This window comes from Phaethon aethereus (genome assembly GCF_964289735.1).
Source record: "Phaethon aethereus genome assembly, chromosome: 14".
In the NCBI taxonomy this organism is placed as follows: domain Eukaryota; kingdom Metazoa; phylum Chordata; class Aves; order Phaethontiformes; family Phaethontidae; genus Phaethon; species Phaethon aethereus.
The window spans coordinates 12,616,075-12,636,732 of NC_138590.1; the positions used below are offsets into that span (position 1 = coordinate 12,616,075).

At 46.9% G+C, this 20,658-nt stretch overlaps 1 protein-coding gene across 1 annotated transcript in view; it reads left to right on the top strand.

The window, feature by feature from the left end:
- The window catches only part of ADAM19 (ADAM metallopeptidase domain 19), a gene marked incomplete at its 3' end in the record, with an annotated part of 32,385 nt that overhangs the window by 10,266 nt on the left and 1,461 nt on the right, over nucleotides 1-20,658 (top strand). Inside the window, exons 3-20 of the mRNA XM_082006272.1 lie at nucleotides 2,919-2,997; nucleotides 4,013-4,089; nucleotides 5,696-5,888; nucleotides 6,367-6,432; nucleotides 7,762-7,833; nucleotides 8,671-8,837; nucleotides 10,001-10,085; nucleotides 10,333-10,472; nucleotides 12,110-12,287; nucleotides 12,956-13,045; nucleotides 14,285-14,480; nucleotides 14,765-14,873; nucleotides 15,403-15,607; nucleotides 16,222-16,302; nucleotides 17,387-17,495; nucleotides 17,598-17,733; nucleotides 17,967-18,033; nucleotides 18,592-18,807. Coding sequence (XP_081862398.1) covers nucleotides 2,919-2,997; nucleotides 4,013-4,089; nucleotides 5,696-5,888; nucleotides 6,367-6,432; nucleotides 7,762-7,833; nucleotides 8,671-8,837; nucleotides 10,001-10,085; nucleotides 10,333-10,472; nucleotides 12,110-12,287; nucleotides 12,956-13,045; nucleotides 14,285-14,480; nucleotides 14,765-14,873; nucleotides 15,403-15,607; nucleotides 16,222-16,302; nucleotides 17,387-17,495; nucleotides 17,598-17,733; nucleotides 17,967-18,033; nucleotides 18,592-18,807 — 2,266 coding nt within the window. The remainder of the gene's footprint in view (nucleotides 1-2,918; nucleotides 2,998-4,012; nucleotides 4,090-5,695; nucleotides 5,889-6,366; nucleotides 6,433-7,761; nucleotides 7,834-8,670; nucleotides 8,838-10,000; nucleotides 10,086-10,332; nucleotides 10,473-12,109; nucleotides 12,288-12,955; nucleotides 13,046-14,284; nucleotides 14,481-14,764; nucleotides 14,874-15,402; nucleotides 15,608-16,221; nucleotides 16,303-17,386; nucleotides 17,496-17,597; nucleotides 17,734-17,966; nucleotides 18,034-18,591; nucleotides 18,808-20,658) is intronic.

A 20,658-nucleotide genomic window follows, 5' to 3' on the forward strand; every position in this document is an offset into this window, starting at 1 on the left:
CACAGGCTCTGAAGTGAGATAGCACCCCAAGGGTGTTGCAAGATGTCCTGTTGTTTTTCCTCTTTCCTCACTGCCGTCCCCACCGCACACCGTGCAATGCACTGTGACAGCCCTTCTCAGCAGTGCTGCAAGAGCCCCAAGAGACCCTGCATTAGGGTCTTCAAAGCAGGACTCTTTCAAGCTCAGAATAAGAAGCTAGAGTTTTCATAGGGAGCCTGCAATGTAGGATAGGAGTCAAGTGGTGGAGAGAGGCTTGAAAGTCACAACAGGTCACGACTCAGCCAGACGATGCATGCTTCCAGTATTCCAGTATTTCAGTACTGCATGAGTACCCCTAAAAATTCAGGCAGACCTCTCAGCTCTTTAATCCACCCTAGGAAGGGGCTAGAGCCTGAACCTGCAGGTAGGAAGAGATGTGCGCACACCGTGCGTTGCGTGGCGTCATCCTGTGCCCTGAAACCTGGTGTGCCGGGCTCTGGTGCTCAGCACGGGCTGGGCAGGAGTCAAAGCGCTGTGGAGTTTTATGGTAGATGCTGGAGGAGAGATAAAATAGCTATTCATAGTGAATGCTTTCCAAGAATAAAGGAGCAGGGAGAAAACATAAGCGTGCTTGTTTGGGAATGAAAGAAGTAGGCTATGCAAGCCTCAGCTACTGGAAATCCATGGGCTGGTGTCTAATTCTGGCTTTAGTAGCACTGGGCAGACGCACACTGGTTTAGTGTCTACTCTCGAGTTGACAGTCTCTAACACAGACCAGATACCTGCCAGAGCACATTGCTCAAGGCAATTTCCTGCAAGTTAATGCAATCTGTTGATTAAACATTTGTTTCCTGCAGCCACATGCTGAGCAAGCTACCGCAGTCAGGGAGCTGAAGGGAGTTATTTTCTGTGGGATGGTGCTTCTGTGCTTACCTTCAGCTTACAGACCTGAGGTAGCTGAACGCAGAAATCTCGCCTTCTGATCGCTGACAGGATCTAGCGATGACAATTAACACATCAGAAAGAAACAAAATGAGCTTTCCTGGGCTACAGTGAATTTTGAAAGCGGAGCTAAAAGCTGTTGTATTCCCGACATCAAACACTGTCAGATACAATGGTGGCACACAGTTTTGTCTGACACTAAGCCATTGGTACTTGTTCAGGTGTCTGAGCCTTTGGATGCCAGATGCGGGAAGCACTTTCAAAGACTCTGATAACAGGTTGTGCTTCCTGTTTCTCTGGCCTAATTTAATTAGGTATCACAAGCACCCAATCCCTTATTCAAACAGAGGCTTTCAAGGTAGGTTAGACCTGACTGCCACATACCAAAAACCAAGACAGATGGAAAAATCTTTGGTTTTGCTTCTGATACAGCTTTCTTCATCCAGCCAAAAGTAATCAAGCAAAGCAAAGAAAATTTTTTCTTTCTTGCTTTCTTGCAGGTCATAGTTCAAAAATCTGATGCATGAAATGCATTAAACAGAGATGCAGGACTGCACTGCGGCTGCAGCATTGCTGGCATCGTGCTGCCCAGGATGCACATGGCATCCTTGTGGCGTGGCAGGTGTGGTGCTTCGGTGGCCTGACAGCACCGCGGGGTTGCTGCAGAAGTGTGTTTCATACATGTTCTGTCATCCTTTTCCAAATTTTCACAAGTGAGGCCATTGTTGTAAAAAATGGTTTTAAACCTACATTTTTCTGCTGCTGAGATGGACACAGGATATGACCTTCTTGGTTTGGCACAGATTTTGACTTGCTGTACTTTTTTACATCACTGTTTAGCAAATGCAGATGTTTAAAAAGAAGGGGAAGGCTGTTTCCGCTGGAACCAAATCAAAACGGTTACTATTCAGTGCACAGGAGCGCCTTTATACAGTTTTGGTCTGATCCAGGGCTTAAGACAGGGAGAATATTGTCTATATGAGGATGACACGAACAGATTCAAATTGGGGAATCAGCATTTTCCGAGGATGAATATATGAATCGTCTCCTGGGCAGAAGTTGAATGCAGTTGCAGTTTGGTTTATAATTGTGCTCAGATTGGGGCACTGGAGAGAGTCTGGATTTGAGCGGAGAACTCACTCCAGTGCCCAGATGTGTCCTGAACTGGCCTGTGGTGCTCTTGGTACACTGGCCTTTGTGCGTGGAATCTAATCCCAGCATGTCTGATGCATGACTTTGCAGCAGTAGAGGAAACTCCGCTCAGAGACTTGCACGCGTTAAGGGAGGACGATGATGTTGCGTTTCCAGATTTTTCAAAATCGTCACGTAAAAATTGAATCGTTCACTTGCGGCTGTTGGAAGTGGATCTCGGCGCCCGATCGAACTCAGGGACGGGCTCTCCATTATTATTTCAATGTAATAAATGGCTTGAAAGAGCACTTAGGGAGGCGGCTCACTGCGCCCTTTCAGAAGCGGGTGTGCTCCAGCAGGAGCGCTCAGCTCCTGCCAGGGCAGCAGATGGGTGGACGTGGCAAGGCCGGCTGTACCGCCAGACCCTCTGCCACCACGGCACGCTCTGCGTGGGGAAGCACAGCCTGCGGGGCCGGCGCCAGTCCTGCGGCGGCTCCCACAGCTCCTGTGCCCCCAGGAAGCCACCGGCCGCTGCCGCGCTGGGACAGCGTGTTAACAAGTGCCTCGCGGGCGGGCAGCGCTGGGCCGGAGCAGAGCTCTCGGCTGGTGTCCCCCAAATGCCTGTCTTCTGCCCGCCCTCACTGTGCCTTGCAATTGCTTTCGTGCAGCAGACGGCAAACAGCGGCGGCCCCAGGTCCACCACAGTGAACCACAGTGGTTCCCAGCAACAGGAATACGTACACTGACTTCAGAGAGAGCTGCATCTAGCCGATTTTCTAACACACCTAGGAAATACAAATCTAGGTCTAAAGAAAGGTCTTACTGTCTCTTTTTTTTCTTTTCTTTCCCCCTCCCTGTATCCGCAGAAACCTCTTTGCACCAAGCTACACTGAGACTCATTACAGCCAGACTGGAGAACCCCAGACCACCTCTCTGCCCCACGCGGTGAGTGCAGAGAGCGCTTTCCCTCCCACAGCGCGCCGCGGGGACGGGGCAGGGCCCAGAGAGGCAGGTGACCACCTTTCTCCAGAGCCTTTCTTTGAGGCCACGGGTCTGCCTTAAGCTGAAGAGGAGGGCAGTCTGACTTTCTGACCTGGGTTTTCCAGCGAGAAAGCATCTTCATCCCCCAGCAAGCTCTGATATGAGAGCCCAGGTCAGCCTCCAGCATCGCTCCCCTCTCTCTGGGTGCTGGGGAATTGTTTGTTCCTCCTGCTGCTCATCCTCTTGCTTTTAGTTTTGCCACTGGGTACTTCACGCTGGGGCCGTTCCCAGCCTATGGGAAAATGAGTCCCTGTAAGCTGGCCCCCGTTCAGTAAAAATCCCATGAACTACTGATCTCGCGCAGGCCTTGGCTGGCTCTCTGCTGCAGTGGCACAAAGATGCGCATTGGTTGCGATGCAAAAATAAGAGATAAAAACCCCATGAGATCATCGTTAGCGCCCCGGGGCGAGGGGAAGGGATGTGATTAATACGTTGGCGTTTCTGCCCCAAAGCCTCCCTGTCTCTGCCAGAGGCTGCCTTTGTCTTGCCAGGAGTCCCCCAGACGGGGACTTCCCCGCTGCCCGTGGCGTCACCCTCTCTGGGGCTGAAGGCACGTCCTTTGAGGCCTGACCCAGGGCCAGCTGCCATTGATAGGCAGCTCCCAGTACAGGCAGAAAGCTTTGGATCAGCCTTCATGCTGCAGCCATCTGAGTTGTTACCTCGGGGATTCAAAGCTCTTAATTTTTACTGGCAAGGAGGAGCCGTTAGATGCACTCGCACAGGCCACGCATGGCGGCTGAAAGGCCAAATTTCGATGCGGACTCAGAGATTTAGTTACGATAGTCAACTGCCAAATGCAGTGGAAAGAGGACAATTGCCGGCCTATCGGCAGTACCCGCATGGGATTCAGCGATGCCTAAACACGGCGCACGTCCATCCTGAAACCGCGTCGCCAACCCTGCTCCCCTCTGCCTTCCAGGACCACTGCTTTTACCACGGGGTCGTGCGGGGCTGGGAGCGCTCCAGCGTCGCGCTCAGCACGTGCCGAGGGCTGCGGTAAGTGCCTGGTGGTGCTGGAGCTGCGGGAATGCTTCTGCTCAGCTCCCCGGCAGCCCGCTTGCCATATTTCTTTCTGGGCAGATAGATCTGATCTCAAATGCCACCCAGCCAAGGATCCTGGGCATAAAAGAGAGTGTGTTGGGGGAAATGCAGAAATTTGGGTATCATGAGTAACCATGGCCTCCTAGCCAGCTCCTAGACTTCTTTCTCCTTTGTGCTGGTAACGTGGACTTGTGCAATAAGTGAGTTCAACTTGGGTCCACTGGAGGAAAAGACACTTTCGGGGCTGCATCCCTTACAGAGACAGGGGCAGGACTCGCCCTGCCCAGCCCACTTCTCTACACTAATGCAGAAACCAGGTCCCTCTCCCAGCCTCTCACAACTGGCAAGTTTTTGTGTGCATTTTGAGGCAATGCCTTTAGGTCTGAACTTCCTCCTGGGTCGTCAGCCCCGCGCTCTGCTTTCTCCCTGGGTGGTGCCGGGGTTGTGTGCGTTATGCATTTAAAACCCTCACTTTGGTATTAATGGAGTCTTTGGCAGGAAAAGACAGTCTGTATCCTCAGCAGGAGTAAATGAAACTGCTCGTTGCGACCGAGGAGCTGCATTCATTTACATCAGCTCAGGGTTTGTTTCCAAAACGCCGCATGGGCTTTATTGATATTAGTGGTCATCTGCTCTGGAGCGCTGATGGGAAGCTGTGCTGTTGGGACCGGCTCCAGCCAGGAAACGGCCCGTGCCAAAGCAACCCTGAGACATCTTAAGTGAACGTAGCGCAGGCCGAAGAGCGCAGCGAGATAAACAGGACAGTGCAGCCACCTGTGGTTTGCAATAAATAATCCAAAAGCAAAAGTAGTTACAGGTGTGCCTTGCTTCTGTCGGCCTGCATTTTCCTAGGCTCTGCCTTCCTAGCTGCAGTGGAGGCAGAGGTGCCTCCTTGGTGTGCACACGTAGTAGTGTTCCTGTGCCCCTGAGCTGTCAGCGGTGTGCTGGCAACTCCTCGGCATCGTTTCCTAACAGCCAGGAAGGCACGGGAGCTGAGCACACATGGCTGCTTTCGCTCTGAGCCTTTGCAGGGCAGCACGCTGCCCATCAAGCCACACATCTTCTGGTGAGCATCAAACACAGGAGATTTCCGGCTGACTATAACGTGCTCATTGAGAAAACCAGAACCATATGGCCATGTGCAAGTCCCAGAGACTACTGTGGGGTTTTTTTCTGTTGACAAACAAAGTTTTCACATTTTTTAGGCCAGTTTGGTTGAAGACAGTTTTCTTCAATCTGTTGAAAAGCTTCCACTGTCCCTAAAGGAAAAGCTGTACTTTAAAAAATGAACTACTCCGGTTAGTGCTGCTGAAGCACATGCTCCAATAGCCCCTTAATTGAATGTCTGAGGCCCACTGAGTAGATTTTAATATATGCAAGCTCAGGGATTCCCCACTCTGAACTCAAAATATCCTCATCCTTCTTATTAATGAACTGAACGGCCTGGTGAGGATAAGTGCCTTGCCAGGGTCAGATGGGAACTCTGCAACAGAAGAAGGATTTGTCTCCAGTTGCTGTGATAGTAATTAACTTTCCCTCTTATTGCTTCCCGTTTCAACAGAGGACTTATCGTACTGAGCAGCAATTCCAGCTATATCCTAGAGCCAGTTCCTGACAGCCCAAACCAGCACTTGATCTACAGGTTGGATGACCTGAGGTTGCAGAGAGGAACCTGTGGCTACCAGGGCACTGGGGATACAGCCAAAGACTGGCTCAGGGACTTCGCAACCAGGATGAAACCACCCCACCAGAGGGTGAGCCAGGCTCGTACCAGGTCCACGCATGGTGCTCCAAATTTCCTACTTGTTCCGAGCCCAAGGAGCCTGCTGTTCTCCAGAAGCATAGCCCAGAAAGTGAATTGAAGAAGAATATTTAAGAGGGTTTGTAGCAAGCTGGTTACCAAATAGTGGCTCCAGCAGGGAAAAAAATGAACATCAAGGACCATTGTGTAGTGTGAGGAGTCCGGGCTGTTGCTGTTCCTGCACAGATTTGTGCATCTGACACATGAGCAAACGGGTGGGCTGAGGACAGGCACATGGGCACTTGCTGTAGCTAGAATGACTTGTGATACTTGGTTAATATAAGTCAATCAGATCTGGAGGTCCCCGTGTGTGTGGGGTGGGGTGAATGGCCAGTGAAAAACACACTGGGAAAATGGCCTGTACTTATGTTTCGCAAAGAGTTTCTTGCGGGATATTGGGGGAATAACCTGTGTTGCTGCTGCTGCTGCAGGTGAGACGGGAGACTCTGAAAGCTACAAAGTATGTGGAGCTTCTGCTCGTGGCTGATTATGCAGAGGTAAGAAAAGAGATCATGTTTATACCAACTGAGCACCGGGCCAGAGTGAGCATCCCACCTGCAGCATCTCCTGGTCAGCTGGAGCTCAGCAGGTTTCCTCTTGTGGTCCTACCCCCACCGGCAGCCAGGGAGAGCTGTGTCTTGGACACTTGTCCTAGCAGCCATAGCTCGCCTGCTGCTACTGTCAGGCACTGCTGGCTGGGGGGAGATGCGGGTTGCAATCTGGTTAAAAGACTAGGGTTTGGGGTACCAGTGGTCGGCCCCGGTTATCGATGGGAGAGACTGCCTTCAGCTGAGGGTGACTTGGGGGTTTCCAGGAACGACATGCTTATAACTCTGCAATACACTTAATCTCTAGAGAAGATAAGCATGATTATCCTCTGCTCTGAGCTGGTAGCAGATACATAAATAGGCACTTTCAAGGCTCTAGATCGTAGAATAGGGCTGGAAGAAACCCAGTGAAGAGCAATCCCTCCCCCATCCCCAGCCTGGACAGCACGCCAGACGTACTTACTGACAGTGCAAACCGCACGCTGTTTTGCTGATCACCTAATCTCCAGCACAGACGGGAGTCAGGCTGGTCCTATTCATTATTTACAACTTGAAACTCCAATAGTGAAAGCCATGAGTGCTCAGGGCTATAATTTATTCTGAACAAAACTAAAGAGGCAGAACCTATTTCAGCTTTCTCTGTTAGGCAGCAGAATACTAGGAAAACTATGAGAAAACACATTATACCCAGGAACTGCCATATGTTGGTCTCCATTTCATTAGACGAGCTGGCGTAGACACCCTCGCAGTGTTGTCGTTAACTGCCCTTACTTTACTGTCTCCCTCACTAGAAGAAAAGTCCCAGGTTTTGTCATCCGTTAAACAAAAATCTAAACATTTTGCAACTTCAATTCCTTGCATCAAACAGTTTGCTAAAATTAACTTGTTAATTGCCAGGTGGTTTAAATAGGCAAATTTGCTGGATGAGATCTGATGAGCACTATGGCAGCCTTGACCTCAGACGTGAAGTCATGTCACCATATATTTTACCTGGCAAATTTGCCAGTTCTTTGTCAGCCCCTGGCTCTGGAGGCTCTGATAAGTTTGGGTTCCTCCACTGAGTTACTACCACCACTTGAGTAATGCCCTTGTTGTGGGATGCCAGGGATGAATTCTGAATACGCATGTATAGACGGGCTTATAGTCAGATGTGCAGTGAAAGAAGGCTTTTGGGCTTCACCTGATAGTTACCTTCTTATGCTCAGAGTAATGTGACTTATTTTAACACATTTCAGGTCTTTCTAGTTGCTTTTGTTCTGACATGCTCATTTTGTTCAGTTTCAGAAGCATCACTTCAACATCGAAGCAACAAGGCTTAAATTAGTGGAGGCTGCTAATTACGTAGATAAGGTGAGATCAGGTGTGCGTGAACTGATGAAAGCAAAGTCCAAAAGATGAATTATAAGAATTAATTGTGACAGAGGAAGACTGCTGCCTTGGGAGAGAGAATAAAGTTTCAACAGTTCTCCCCAGTGACTTGGGGAGTGTCAAACATCTGACAAACAATTCTGTTGTTGGACATCAAGGACAGGCGGGGATTCTCCATTCCTTATCTTGGATCCAGCATGAGCATCTCTGTTTTAATACATCTCTCTATTAACTGTGTTACCTAAATACTGCTTTTTGACAAGGGACTAAGGTATTCACTTCAAATTGTAGACATCTTGGCAAGTAGAGGTGGAAGAAACCTTCAGAGGTCATCCTTGCAGTGGTAACCACTGCTGGTGAAGTAAATGTCACAACTTTTCAGTTCTACTCCCTTCATACTCCCATTCTCCAGTTAAACTCCTTTGATTGCTCCTTTCACCCCCACCCTGTCCATGAAGACCTGTTTGTACTTGATGTGGGCAGCAGATTATTTCCTTCCTCTTTTCAGGAATTTTGACATATCTAAAGATAAACATTATCTCAGTCTCCAGTCTTTGTTTTTCTAGATGATCTCTCCGTCATTCTTTTAAAAATGAAAGTTCAGCATCTCTAGTTCAATCGAGTTCAGGTTTGTGGGTGGTACACATTTCTCTCTGCAGAGCTGCAGCGCTGAGTTGCAATGCATTTCCAGAGACAACATCTTCTCTGGACATGTGTATCTGCAGTAGCATTTGGCAGGGTTTATAGAAAAGATTTAAACAACAGTAAAATAAATTAGTGATGCTCATTTTGTCATCTCTTTTCCTTCTTGTATCTTAGTTTTACAGATCCCTGAATATCCGGATTGCCTTGGTGGGGCTGGAGATCTGGAGTAATTGGAATAAATGTGACGTAACTGAGAACCCCTATTCCACCCTGAAGTCCTTTCTGGCCTGGAGTAGCAAGGAGCGGGTGCACAGAAGACATGATAATGCCCAACTAATCACGTAGGTTTATTTCTCCTGGAATAACCTGTTTCTGACAAGTAGTTTGGGTGGATGAGAAATCGGTATGTGGGATTATATCATTCCAAGAATCAGTGGCAGATTTATGTAGTGGCTGCTCGGGCAGCATTAAACTCTGGCACCCAGAGCACCATCACCTTAGGAAAAGTGGATGTCCCAGGCTATGCAGCGGTCTCAGTACACAAGCACCACAGTGCATCAGCTTTAGTGTGTGTGTGTATCGCAGGCAGCTGCACATGATCTGTCACAGCTACACGTACAATTTCAAGACAGTCTGAACCATAAGCGAGACCTGTAAAGGGGAGCTAAGGCCTTTGCAGAAGGCATTTGTTCCTAACTCGTCCCTCTGAGATGCAGGGGACACAGTGCTGGAAGCTAGTTGATGATCCGTGACTCATCCTACTGATCTCATTAGGGCCAGCAGCTATGGCCAGCAATGCAGATGTCAGTGGAAGAAAAATCTGCAGCAACTCTTAGACCTCCTTACTTCTCCCATGGTAATTCATCCACCAGTAAATAGTGGTGAGTCAGAGGAGAAACCTGTAGGACTGAAATGCGGAGATGCAATGCCTTTTCCCTTGTCTTGTTTGTTTGTTTGTTTTCCCTGTAACATTACTGTATTTCACCTTCACCTAGTCATGTCCTGAGCACTCATGAGTCATGTCCAAGGCTCCCATTTCAGACGTGCTGGCAGGGATGGTGCAGAATTCCAGCTCGTCTGGTAGGAGCTGAGCATGACTGCACCTCAGAGGTGTTATCTACTACTCTGTCAAGACCCTGAATCCCAAGTTGACAAATAGCAAGCTTAAGGTAAATCAAATATTCAAAACATTACCCAATTAGGGATCCAGAAATAGTCTTTTCTGTGCTGGCTGCAAAGCGCAGGGAGAGCACTTTTTGGCACCAGACCATTATAAAAAATAGGATTGGCTAGTTGGCCCATAAAACAAAGTAGTCCACGAAAAATAGGTCTTAAGGCTTTGTAGATCTGCTATAATGTCCTGTACTTGAAGATATTACTAAAGAAAATGTATTCACCTGATGCTGTTTATATGTATAAACCTGTGGACTGCAGGATGCATTTCTCTGCCTTGCCTTCTCAAGTGCCTTTGTGCCATTTCATGGTCTTTCTGGGTTGATTTTAGGGGTGTGCCCTTCCAAGGTACCACAGTAGGCTTGGCTCCCGTGATGGCCATGTGCTCTGATTTACAGTCAGGAGGAGTAAACATGGTAAGTAATTGCTAATACCTAATATGATGTTTCTTGCCAGCAGTGAATACATAGGATAGATGCCTCCTAAAGCCAAGGAAGAAAGTATTTCCTGTGAAGGCCTCTAGCTCACCTGCTCATAGGCAGGAATACCTTCAGTGGATGTTTTCTACATGTAGTAATGAGAAGTGCCACTCACCCCATTGACTCAGAGGTGCACAGGACAGGCACAGGCAAAATGCTGACGTGCCTCTTTGACCTTGCACAGGATCACTCTGATAATGCCATTGGCGTTGCTGCTACTATTGCCCATGAGATGGGACACAATTTTGGCATGAATCATGATTCAGCTGGCTGCTGTACTACCCCTGCAGAAGATGGAGGCTGCATCATGGCTTCTGCAACTGGGTGAGTTCATCTTACACGGTCTCATGGAGAAATGCAAAGGGCTTCATTACAAGAGCCTTGGTGGAGTAAGAGCTAGAAATGCAGCCTGAAGGTGGATCTATTGCTGCCTGTTTGATCCACTGTGTTTATAGAGGAAATACTGCTGGGCAAACCCTGGCTCATGGTTCAGCAGCAGTTTGCTGAATTACCAATGAACTTATTCTTGCCTGAGATTGGCCTTGGGTAATGTAGGGACCTGGCAGCATTTGGAAGTGGAGCTCTAAACTGGCTGGTAAAAAGGAAAATTTTCCTGTCTTCTGGCCTGAGAGACTGTCTCAGGACCTCTCTAGCCCCTTGTCTCTGAGTTTGTGCTTCTCACTCTGTCCTGCCAAATGATCCACCACCCCAAAGCAAGTTCCATGCTTATATGCACACATCCTTCTGCAAAACCCGGACTGCCTATTGCTAGCACATGCAGAGAAATGAGGGGTTACCAGAACATGTGTGACCTTGGCATGTAGAGGTTTACGTGCGTTTAATTTCTGTGTTGCACAGGAGATTTGTAGATAGATAGTTGATAGGGTTTCTAAAGTATCTCCTGCAAAAGATAATGTGCGTTATAATGTGGTAATGAGAGAAAAAAGGATTGCTTCAGGAAAGAACTGATTTTTATTAAAAGGCACAGCGATAGGGCCACATTTCTAAGTCAGAAGACATGAAAACAGATTGACTGCATGTTGTCTTAAGAATACTGCTTGGTTTCAGTGAGCCACAGAAAGCCTGTGTTTGAAAGGGAAGAAATAGCTGGCTTTGAGAAAAAGGGGAAGCGGGAGTGACTCTGGAAACCTACAGGGATTCCAGAGCTCATTTTGGATAAGGAACCACAACAGCTTCCATGTTTCAGTCACGTAAAAGTGTCAGCCAAAGCCATTCGCTTAAAGCCACGTTCCCTGTTTCGTCAAGCCTTCCTCCTTGGGGTTTAGCAGGTTTTAACAAAATTTGGTCCATAGATATCTTCTTTTATGTGCATGATTTCCTCCAAATAGGAAAAATATTTGTGAGAAGTGAAAACATAGTGGAATGCAAGTAGAACACCCAACATGCATGCATGCATGTATGGTTATATAGAGAGTGCATAGGTTCTGGCATTGTAGCAACAGAAATTAATTATTCATGTAACAGAAAATATTCATGTCCTTTGCAACGAGGCAGTAGATAGGAAGAAGAAAGTATTATTTTTATCAGTTAAATTCACAAGCAGTTATTCACAGTCTGTGTACTGGACTCTCAGGCTTGTTCAAGCAGAGTTAGGAATAAGCCACAGCATCAGTATTGAGCAGGTGAGGACTGCTGTACCTGTCAGCTATCAAAGTCGAATCTAACTCAACATATTTTGTTTCACTAAAGTTTCTTTTTCAAGGCTGTTATATTACTAGACAGCCTTGCAGTGCAATCTCACCTTATCTTCAAATGTAATCCAGATGGATCTGATTTTGAACAGGCACACAAAATCACGATCCACTTTTGTGCAATTTCAAAGACTTCAGGGAAGGACCTGTGCCCTTTGGCACTTGTCAGGATTTGCATGTGCTCATTTTTGGTTCTCTAAACCATTGCCCAGATCTGTCATGATGTTTTTCTACACTGTCCATATTCAGGCACCCATTCCCCAAGGTGTTCAACCAGTGCAATAGAAAAGAGCTGGAGAAGTATCTGCAGTCTGGTGGAGGGATGTGTCTCTCCAATATGCCGGATACCAAAAAAATGTATGGTGGGAAGAAATGTGGAAATGGCTACTTGGAAGAGGGGGAGGAGTGTGACTGTGGAGAGGTGGAGGTAACAATTGTTCAGATCCAACCATTTGGGGTTTAGTGGGGCACAGTGATTTTATTATGTACTTCACAAATACAGTTATGTGATACATAAACAGCTTTTGTTTGTGCAGAAGATATGCATACCTTCCCTGTACACAAATATATACACAGTGTAAATCATGTCTAACTAAACTTGTGGTGTGTAGTACAATGCATCCCAGAACTCAGGGATGGTGTAATCAGTGGTTGAACAGAGGTGATGAAAACTTCATTTAAAAGTGAAATGAAAAAGTGATCTTAGATGTTGCAGCTTCATAAGTAAGTTCATTTTACCTACAGCTCCATTCTAGATAAGGATGGGGCTTCTCTTAGCACTGCATCTCCCTTCTCCCTGTCCGTTTGACTAATAGGACAAAAGGGAGCTGCAACCAGCAGCCCAGACTCACCAGGAGTAATGAGCACAACCTGTAGTGTCCAGTCAGTCCAACAGAGGATACGATTATGCAGTACTGTAAGTCAGCACGTGCTGGGTATCCTGAACGTACTGTGGAAGGAAGGCTCTTACTTTGTTCGCATCTAATTCATCACGTACCAGAACAGATTAGCGTCAGCCTCACGCTTCGACGCTCTGGCACATTCTTGTCTTGAACATCTGCCTTGTAAACTCTGCTGCATCTCACTGTCTTCCAGGAATGCAGCAATCCCTGCTGCGATGCCAGCACCTGCTCCCTGAAGCTGGGTGCCGAATGTGCCCATGGCAGCTGCTGTCATCAGTGCAAGGTGAGGTCTCTGGGTTTTCCTAAAAGCAGAGAGGGAATAACAGTGGTGGAAGCATGAGGCTGAAAAATGGAGGGGAAAGGGGAGCAAACAGCCAAACATGGAGTTCAGCTCCTCACCTGCAAGCAACATGGTCTGATTTTTAGATACAACAGCTACAAGTGCAATGAAACCAGTGGGGTCCTTTCTTCTCGCTGACTCATGTAACTGACTCCTGTGATAACTTAAGATGAGCTGTGAATGCTGCTGGACTGAAGACACGCTGCCTCTCTTAAACACTCGGGCATGGGATGAATCTGAATGAATATTTCTCTCCTTTGGCTCTAGAAGAATTCTAGGCAGAGCTCTTAGAGCAAACATTTCTGCTAGGGATTAAGCTGGGTGCCATCTTTGCTCCAAACCCTCTTTTCTGTGATGCAGTTGAATTCCTTTAGCCCAGGTGCTTGCTGAAGAAACACCAGCAAAGAGGATTGTATACATGTGACCACTATCATTTTGAATCGCAGCTTTACTTAGAGAGGCTGGTTTCCAATTTTGGAGCCAAAAATCTCAAGCTTTGGCAACACATTAACTCAAAACTGAACATAGGCAAACATTTGTCTTAAGCTCATTTGTGTGTTTGCACCTTGACTGTGTGCTTTTACTGAACAATCCTGAGCCTGTGGAAAATAATTTTCCAGGAATCCACCTGGACTCACTCCTTTCACAACAGACTTGGAAAATCCTCCAAAATGTAACTGTGTATGCCATTCCACTCTCCATGTCCATGGTGGACAGAAGAAGAATGAACTGGGTAAACTCGTAAGCAAGGGAGACATAAGTTACGCGTTCGGAAAATGTCTCCAGCAGAAAGGACAGGCAAATACTGAAACAAATTTCCCAAACAGGGAGGGGTTTGAGAATAGATTAGACAAACATCTGCCAGAAATGATTTAGGTAAATCAAATCCTACCCTAGGGTAGGGGGAGATGGACCGGTGTCCCCTTGAGATCTTGTTTTCTGTGCATGATCTCATCGCTGCCTAGGGAAGGGATCCAGTCATTAATTTGATTCTCCACAGCTCACCCAGTTAGTGAAGTTACAGAGTCATTTGAATCACTGCTGACCTCAAAAAACCTAAGACAAGGTGGATGAAGAGATGCATGCAAGTTTTTTTCTTATCTCCAGGAAGACATTGTGCAGACATGAAACCACAGAGCAGAAAAGCAGTAATTAATTTTTTTTCCCGTTGTATCTTTTTAGCTGATGTCTCCGGGAACTCTCTGCAGGGAAAGATCAGGACTCTGTGACCTCCCAGAGTACTGCACTGGCGAGTCACCGTTTTGCCCCCCTAACTCTTACCAAATCGATGGGGCTTCCTGTGATGGAGGAAAAGCCTACTGCTACAGTGGCATGTGTCTCACGTATAAAGACCAGTGCGTGCAGCTGTGGGGGCCTGGTAAGGACAGTACTTGCAGCAACATACGTTGTCCTTTGAGCAAGCAATATTACGTGGCATCCTGCTATTATTATTCACCCTGTGTAAGGCAGTAGTACCTTCCACACCTGGTTATCAATGGCAAAGTCTGAGGAGCCTTTTCTCCCGCCTCGCTCGCTTGGAGGAGGCAGCAAAATTTCCCATGCTGAAACCATCCCAGAAAAATAACAACTGAGTGGTTGGCGTGGGGTGAGATGGGCTGCCAGGCCCCACAGGAGTCAGCCACATGAGTCTCTTCCATGCAGGAGCAAGGCCAGCACCAGACGCCTGCTTTGAGAAAGTTAACGCCGCTGGAGACATCTACGGGAACTGTGGGAAGGACATCTACGGCAACTACAGAAAGTGTGAGATGAGGTAGAAAGCAGAGTGGCAGCCAAGAGTTGCTCATTGGAGAATGTGTTTTTCTATATTATAAAATTATGATGGGCCAGTAGATAAAACTGATCCATGCTTTGGTTTCACTCCCTCCCTCTGCCTTCTGGGAAACCAGCTGCATCCTTGTTGGACTTTGAGCCCTTATGGCTGAAGCTTTAAGTTTACCTTTTTCTCTGCGTTTTGCATTTTAAAACACCTAGTTGATATTTTTTCCAAGAAACAGAAGGGGATTTTCAAATCTGTAAGTTAAATGTAGCTATTTAACTGAGACAAAAACTTCTTAGTCTTATCTGTGATTTTGTTGAGGCTGGGCTACCCATGGGGACAGTGAAATGGTACCATCAATATCCATCAGACACTGTTGCTTGGGCTAGCTCTTGGGAGGTGCTTGTTCTTTTGCCATTGAACAATGACTCAACACTGCTGCTTTAATTTACAAGTAGAGCTGATGGCTGCAAAACACTCAGCAAGCCAGAAATAATCACTTTAGCCTTTCCTTTGAAATCAGAGATGCTAAATGTGGGAAGATCCAGTGCCAGAGCTCTGCTTCCAAACCCCTGCAGTCCAACGCGGTGGCCATAGACACAACTATCCACATGCAGAGGACGCAGCTGAGGTGCCGAGGGACCCATGTGTACAGATCTGAGAGTGAAGAAAAGGAGATGCTGGATCCTGGCTTGGTGTTGACGGGAACAAAATGTGGGAGCCATCATGTAGGTACAGCCCTGCCTATAATGGCTTGGGGGATGATCAGGGTATCACTTTTCCATCTGGAGAGTGTTTTGTGGTTATCAATCCATTCATTTCTTATGTCTTAATGTCTTTCTAGGGGATTTTTATGTTTGTTAGAAAAATAATGTCTTAGAGGTTTCTGAGAAGCAATGGAAGAATACACACCAAAGGCCATACCTTTAAGTCTTTGCCAGATGAAGTCCAGGGCCAGTGCTAAATTTGAGATTTGCTAGCTGGTTGAGGTTGTCTTGCTTAGGGGTGAGACGCACAATCGGAAACCAAGACACCTGAGAGTTCCATGGTCCAGTTAGGCAACGGAGAGGAATGACAAATACAGACTTTGCCACATGGGCATGGCCAAGCTATCAACTTCTGAGCTCCCACTCCTCTCTGATGCACGTTAGCTGGGATCTAGGGTAGTGATTAAATGCTTGCTTGGGAACCAGGTTAACTTCATGGCCTGTTGTTCTGCCCACGGTATTACTTGTATTGCCAAGGTGTCTGCGACCCTGCAAGTCACAAAATAACACAAGGCAGTAATATGGGACATAACTCAAAGAGATAACGCTGAGTTTTTTGCATCCTTTCTCTGCAGGTTTGCTTTGAGGGACGCTGCCAGAACACATCCATCATCTTTGATTCTGAAAGCTGTAGCAAGAAGTGCCATGGGCATGGAGTAGGTGTCTTCCTTTTCATCTCCATCTCAGGCTGAAGCAGGATGGGCTGCCATTCATCTGTGGATGGTTTTTCAGCTCAGTTCTGATACCACACTTAGGTTCGCTCGGGACTTCTGCTTCTTAATTATTAATTTGCACATTTGTTTCATGTTTGATGCATTTTCTGGTCTGTGAGTATCCCTTTGACGTAGGAGTTAAGGAGGTCTACAGGAGGGATATGAATTGCAGTGAATGAAAAACAAGAAGGGGTACTCTTACAGAAAAATCTTCTGGGCCCAGTTTAGATTGAACTTAAAATCAGACTTATTGAGGGAAAAACATAGTAAAAAGTCATGTTTAGAACAGTTTATCCCAAATTGCTCTGCTGTGCCCCCAGGAGATGGAAAGAAAAGGCTGGTGAGAATTTTTTTATACTTTTTGCTGAAGTTTCTGGCAGAAAACATCAGCATCTTTCCATTCCCATGGAAATGACAAATACAGCAGTGTGCATCAGTGTGTGCCCCCCTGAGCAGCCTGGGAGGGCCCATGATGTACCCAACGAGGAGAGGGACTCACCCCGCACTTTCATTCCCACTCTGCTTCATTTCTGATGATCCATGAAGCTTTAGGAAGCGATTGTCAGCTATTCAACAGAATCAAATTAAATGCTATGATTAGCACCTGGCACCCCTAATCAGAGGAATCAATTCCCCCCATCCAGCGGCTGCCTAGACGATAAAGCAAATAGCAATGGGCCAAGCAATAAACCTAAACAATAAGAAATCCTCACTGGGTAGAAGGGAAGACTCATGTCCTTCCGTTTAGAGATGAGAACAAGAGAAAGGCATTTCTAAATGTTGCATTTCTCCTGAATCCAGGTTAGTGGCACTTCAGCTGAAGAACCCTTGTCTTTTGGAGAAAGGGAGAATTTCAGAGGAAATAAAAGGCACTTTCACTCCCGAAAATATTTCCAGGCACTTAACTCCCTATTTATGCCAGTAAGAGTTTCCTCTGTAGTCTTTCATCCAGCAAGGGCTTAATTTTTTTTTAGCTTGCATATTCTTTAGGAGCTGGGACTAAAGTCTCTGAGTCTTCCTGCTCCAGGTCTGCAACAACAACAAGAACTGCCACTGCAACCAGGGGTGGGCCCCCCCGTTTTGCAACAAGCAGGGGAGGGGAGGAAGCTTAGACAGTGGTCCCCCCATGCCCGAAGGTGAGTGGGACCAACTCTACTACGGTGGCACTTTAGAAGAACTTCAGTTATATTGGGAGCAGAGACTTTTCCATTTAACTAACTCTACTTTCTTGCCCTCAGGCCCTTCCGCGGTCGTGATAACTCTCGCAGTCCTGGCTCCCATTCTGCTTCTCATTGGAATTATGTTTTTATTCTATTATCTGAAATGCTGGAATAAATTTGGCATCTGTTCTCTAAAGAAGACGCCGCAGTTCAGGTAAATTGTCAATGCTGTGCCTTATCTGCTTTACATCCACCCCTTTTCAGTGTCAGGACAGAAGAGAAATTGCAAAGTCTGTGAGGAATATAACTAAATGGGTTTGTTGGTATAGTCAGTATTCGCTTCTCTCTCTTTTTTTTTACTTAAAATATAATGGAAAATATAGCAAAGAAAAAGGACGAAATGTATCAAGGAAATAACACTTATTCTTTTCTTTCTCTCATTGTCAGTGACACCTCTGGAAATGGGCACGCAAACCCTGCCTTCAAGTTGAAAACCCCCCAGGAGCAGAGGAAGGTAGGGGCAAGGTCACCTTCCACCTCCCTGGGGAGATGCAGCTGCCCTAAGATGTGGGATGTGTTCCCCTCTCACACTGCAATTAGAGAGTGGTTTCATCAAAGGATAGGAAAAATACACAGATATCACCCATGGCTGAAAGTCAACGGGAGCCGAATGTAGTATCTCTTCCTAGCGATTTCCCTAAAGCCAGGAGCTGGGATTTCATCAGGCCTGTGTGGCTGCTCGTCTCTCTCAATAGATCCTCCTCTGTCACATCCCCCTCTCAAAACTGTAGAAATTGCAAGCTCTGGGTTTATTTGTAGGCGTAACTTATAACGCTAATGCCTGAGTAACTCTGTTCTCTTGATTCCCGTGTCTGCCTCATGATCCCAAATTGTCCCAGTCTATCAAGTCAATGCCTACTAGACATATACAACACATGCCGGTGTTGCAGACAATATTTTCTACTGTGTGACTCATAGACCTCATGTGGATCCTCAAAAATGTAGCAGAGAGTAAAAAGGTGGTTTGAAGTGGAAAAACCTAACTCCAGGAATTTGTGGGTCTTCTGCACAGGTGATTGGCTTCCCTGAAATCCCATCCAAACCTCCTCCCCAGCAAGCTCCAGGGCTCCGAACAGACACACAGCAGCCATCCGCCTTCTCCACTGGCCACAGCTGCGGCATGGGGCAGCCGGCTGGGCCAGCACAGCCGGCCCCTGCAAAGGACGTTGCCCAGCGGCCACCCCCGAGCCGGCCAGCGCCTCCGGCTCCCAAACCCCCCGTCTCTCAGGTACCAGTCACACCGCTGTCCTGCAGATGCAGCTTGATGGGAGGTTTGTTCTGAGAGAGGCTGGTGAAGCCTCTCTAACCCTGGTGGGGGGGTGGGAGTTACCGTCCTCACTGGTGCGTGCTCCATCTCGCCGCAGGACGATTACTGGTGGCCTCCTTGCTTTGTGGTGTAGCTGACAGTGACTGTGCTTCATTCAGGTCCCCCGATACCTCTGACCTGGAGTCAGGTAGCTTAGATCACCATTCACTTTACCAAGGTCATCTAAACATTTTTTAGCTGCAAATCAGATAGATAATTTAGCAGGAACAAAAGTGCTGCACAGATTTTTCACTAAGCAAGCCTAGCAAAGCTCCTCTTAGCATTTGCGTGTATTTTATCTCCTGGAAACAAGTCCTTCTGAGGTTACCAGACAGTGATAAGTCTGAGGTTCCATGCTGAATACAGGATGCCCATTCCTTGGGATGATCCCCCACATACGTTGCATTTGGCCATTCTGGGACTAAAGCATCGGGAGCCTCAGACGAATTTTTATGTGGAGCAGAAATGGGACCTTTAGCATGTTGCATAGGAAACATTAGACTTACCCAGACTGACCCCATCTTAGTGAGCATCCTAGTCATGAGGTTGTTTTCAGCGTTATAAAGACAGGATATTGATTTACTTCTCTTACTGGCAATTTTGTTCGAAGATTAGTACAGACCCCACATTGTTATGGAAAAGATGGCAAATACTAAGTCTGACTAAAAGCCATTTTACCAAAATATTTCCCTACAAGCTTTACTAGGTTAGGGCCAACAAAGAAGCAGAGGGCTCAGTTATGGGGGATAGCAGGAGGCTGGGTCCCAGGCAGTCTTTCTCTGAAGGATATAAAAAACCAAAATATTTTAGTGAATGGGATTTGTTTCTAGCTCCATTGTTTGTGTGAACAGCTGGCACTTCAGCAGGAAAGAAAACTAAAACAAAAGCAGGAAGCTGACTGCAGTCAATAAGGAACAGGTATCCTTCCCAGCTGCTTGTTGACAAGTTCCCCACAATCTCCATCGTGTTCCCCCACAACGCATCCAGTTTCTTTAAACCAGTCAGACCTACTAGATGGGGCACTTTTCCTAGGATTTCCAAAAGAAACCTTGCCCTTTCTGGGTTGGAGGAGAGCCACAAGATGTAGAAGGTATGTGGGAAGTCATTAATTTCACTGTTTGCTAGTGTCAGTGTCCTTCCTAGACGTTTGCAGAATCTGCCAGATTTGCTCTCGTGCTATTCCTATAGGAGCTCTTTGGACCCGGCGGTCGGGGGGATTTAGTCTGCCTTGTCCTTCCTGCAGTCACAGGGCAAGGTCCTTGGAGAGCAATAGATCCCCAAGTGTTGGCTGATGCAGCGGTCAAGCATTGCATTTAGGCACAGTCTGAGGAGAGTGCAGGGTTTTTGGGTGCCCTCCAAGTTGTGAGTGCAGCTGTGTTTATTAAATCAACACCTGTAAGCCAGTGACTTAGCACAGAGACCAAGCAACAGCAGGCAGTTAGTTCTTGTGTGTGTAACTTCACCCCAGGGGCATGCTTTACACTGAAATTCATTAGACAAATGGAAAATAAAATTCTCTGAGTATCCTATTAGGGACAGCTGTGTGCACAAACAAAGTAATAACTGATTGTAGCTGGGTGCAGGGCTGTGTGTTTGTGTGGGCACTCGTATATGCACCTATATAGGGTGTACAGGCATTATATGGGCAATCATATAGTGAGTGTATGTGTGTGAAGCTTGCATCCAACCTTAAGTGCATTAATAATGTGTCTAATTGAAAGGCTCTGAAACATAGCTTCCCTGTTACTTGCAAAATTCAAGGCTTAAAAGGTC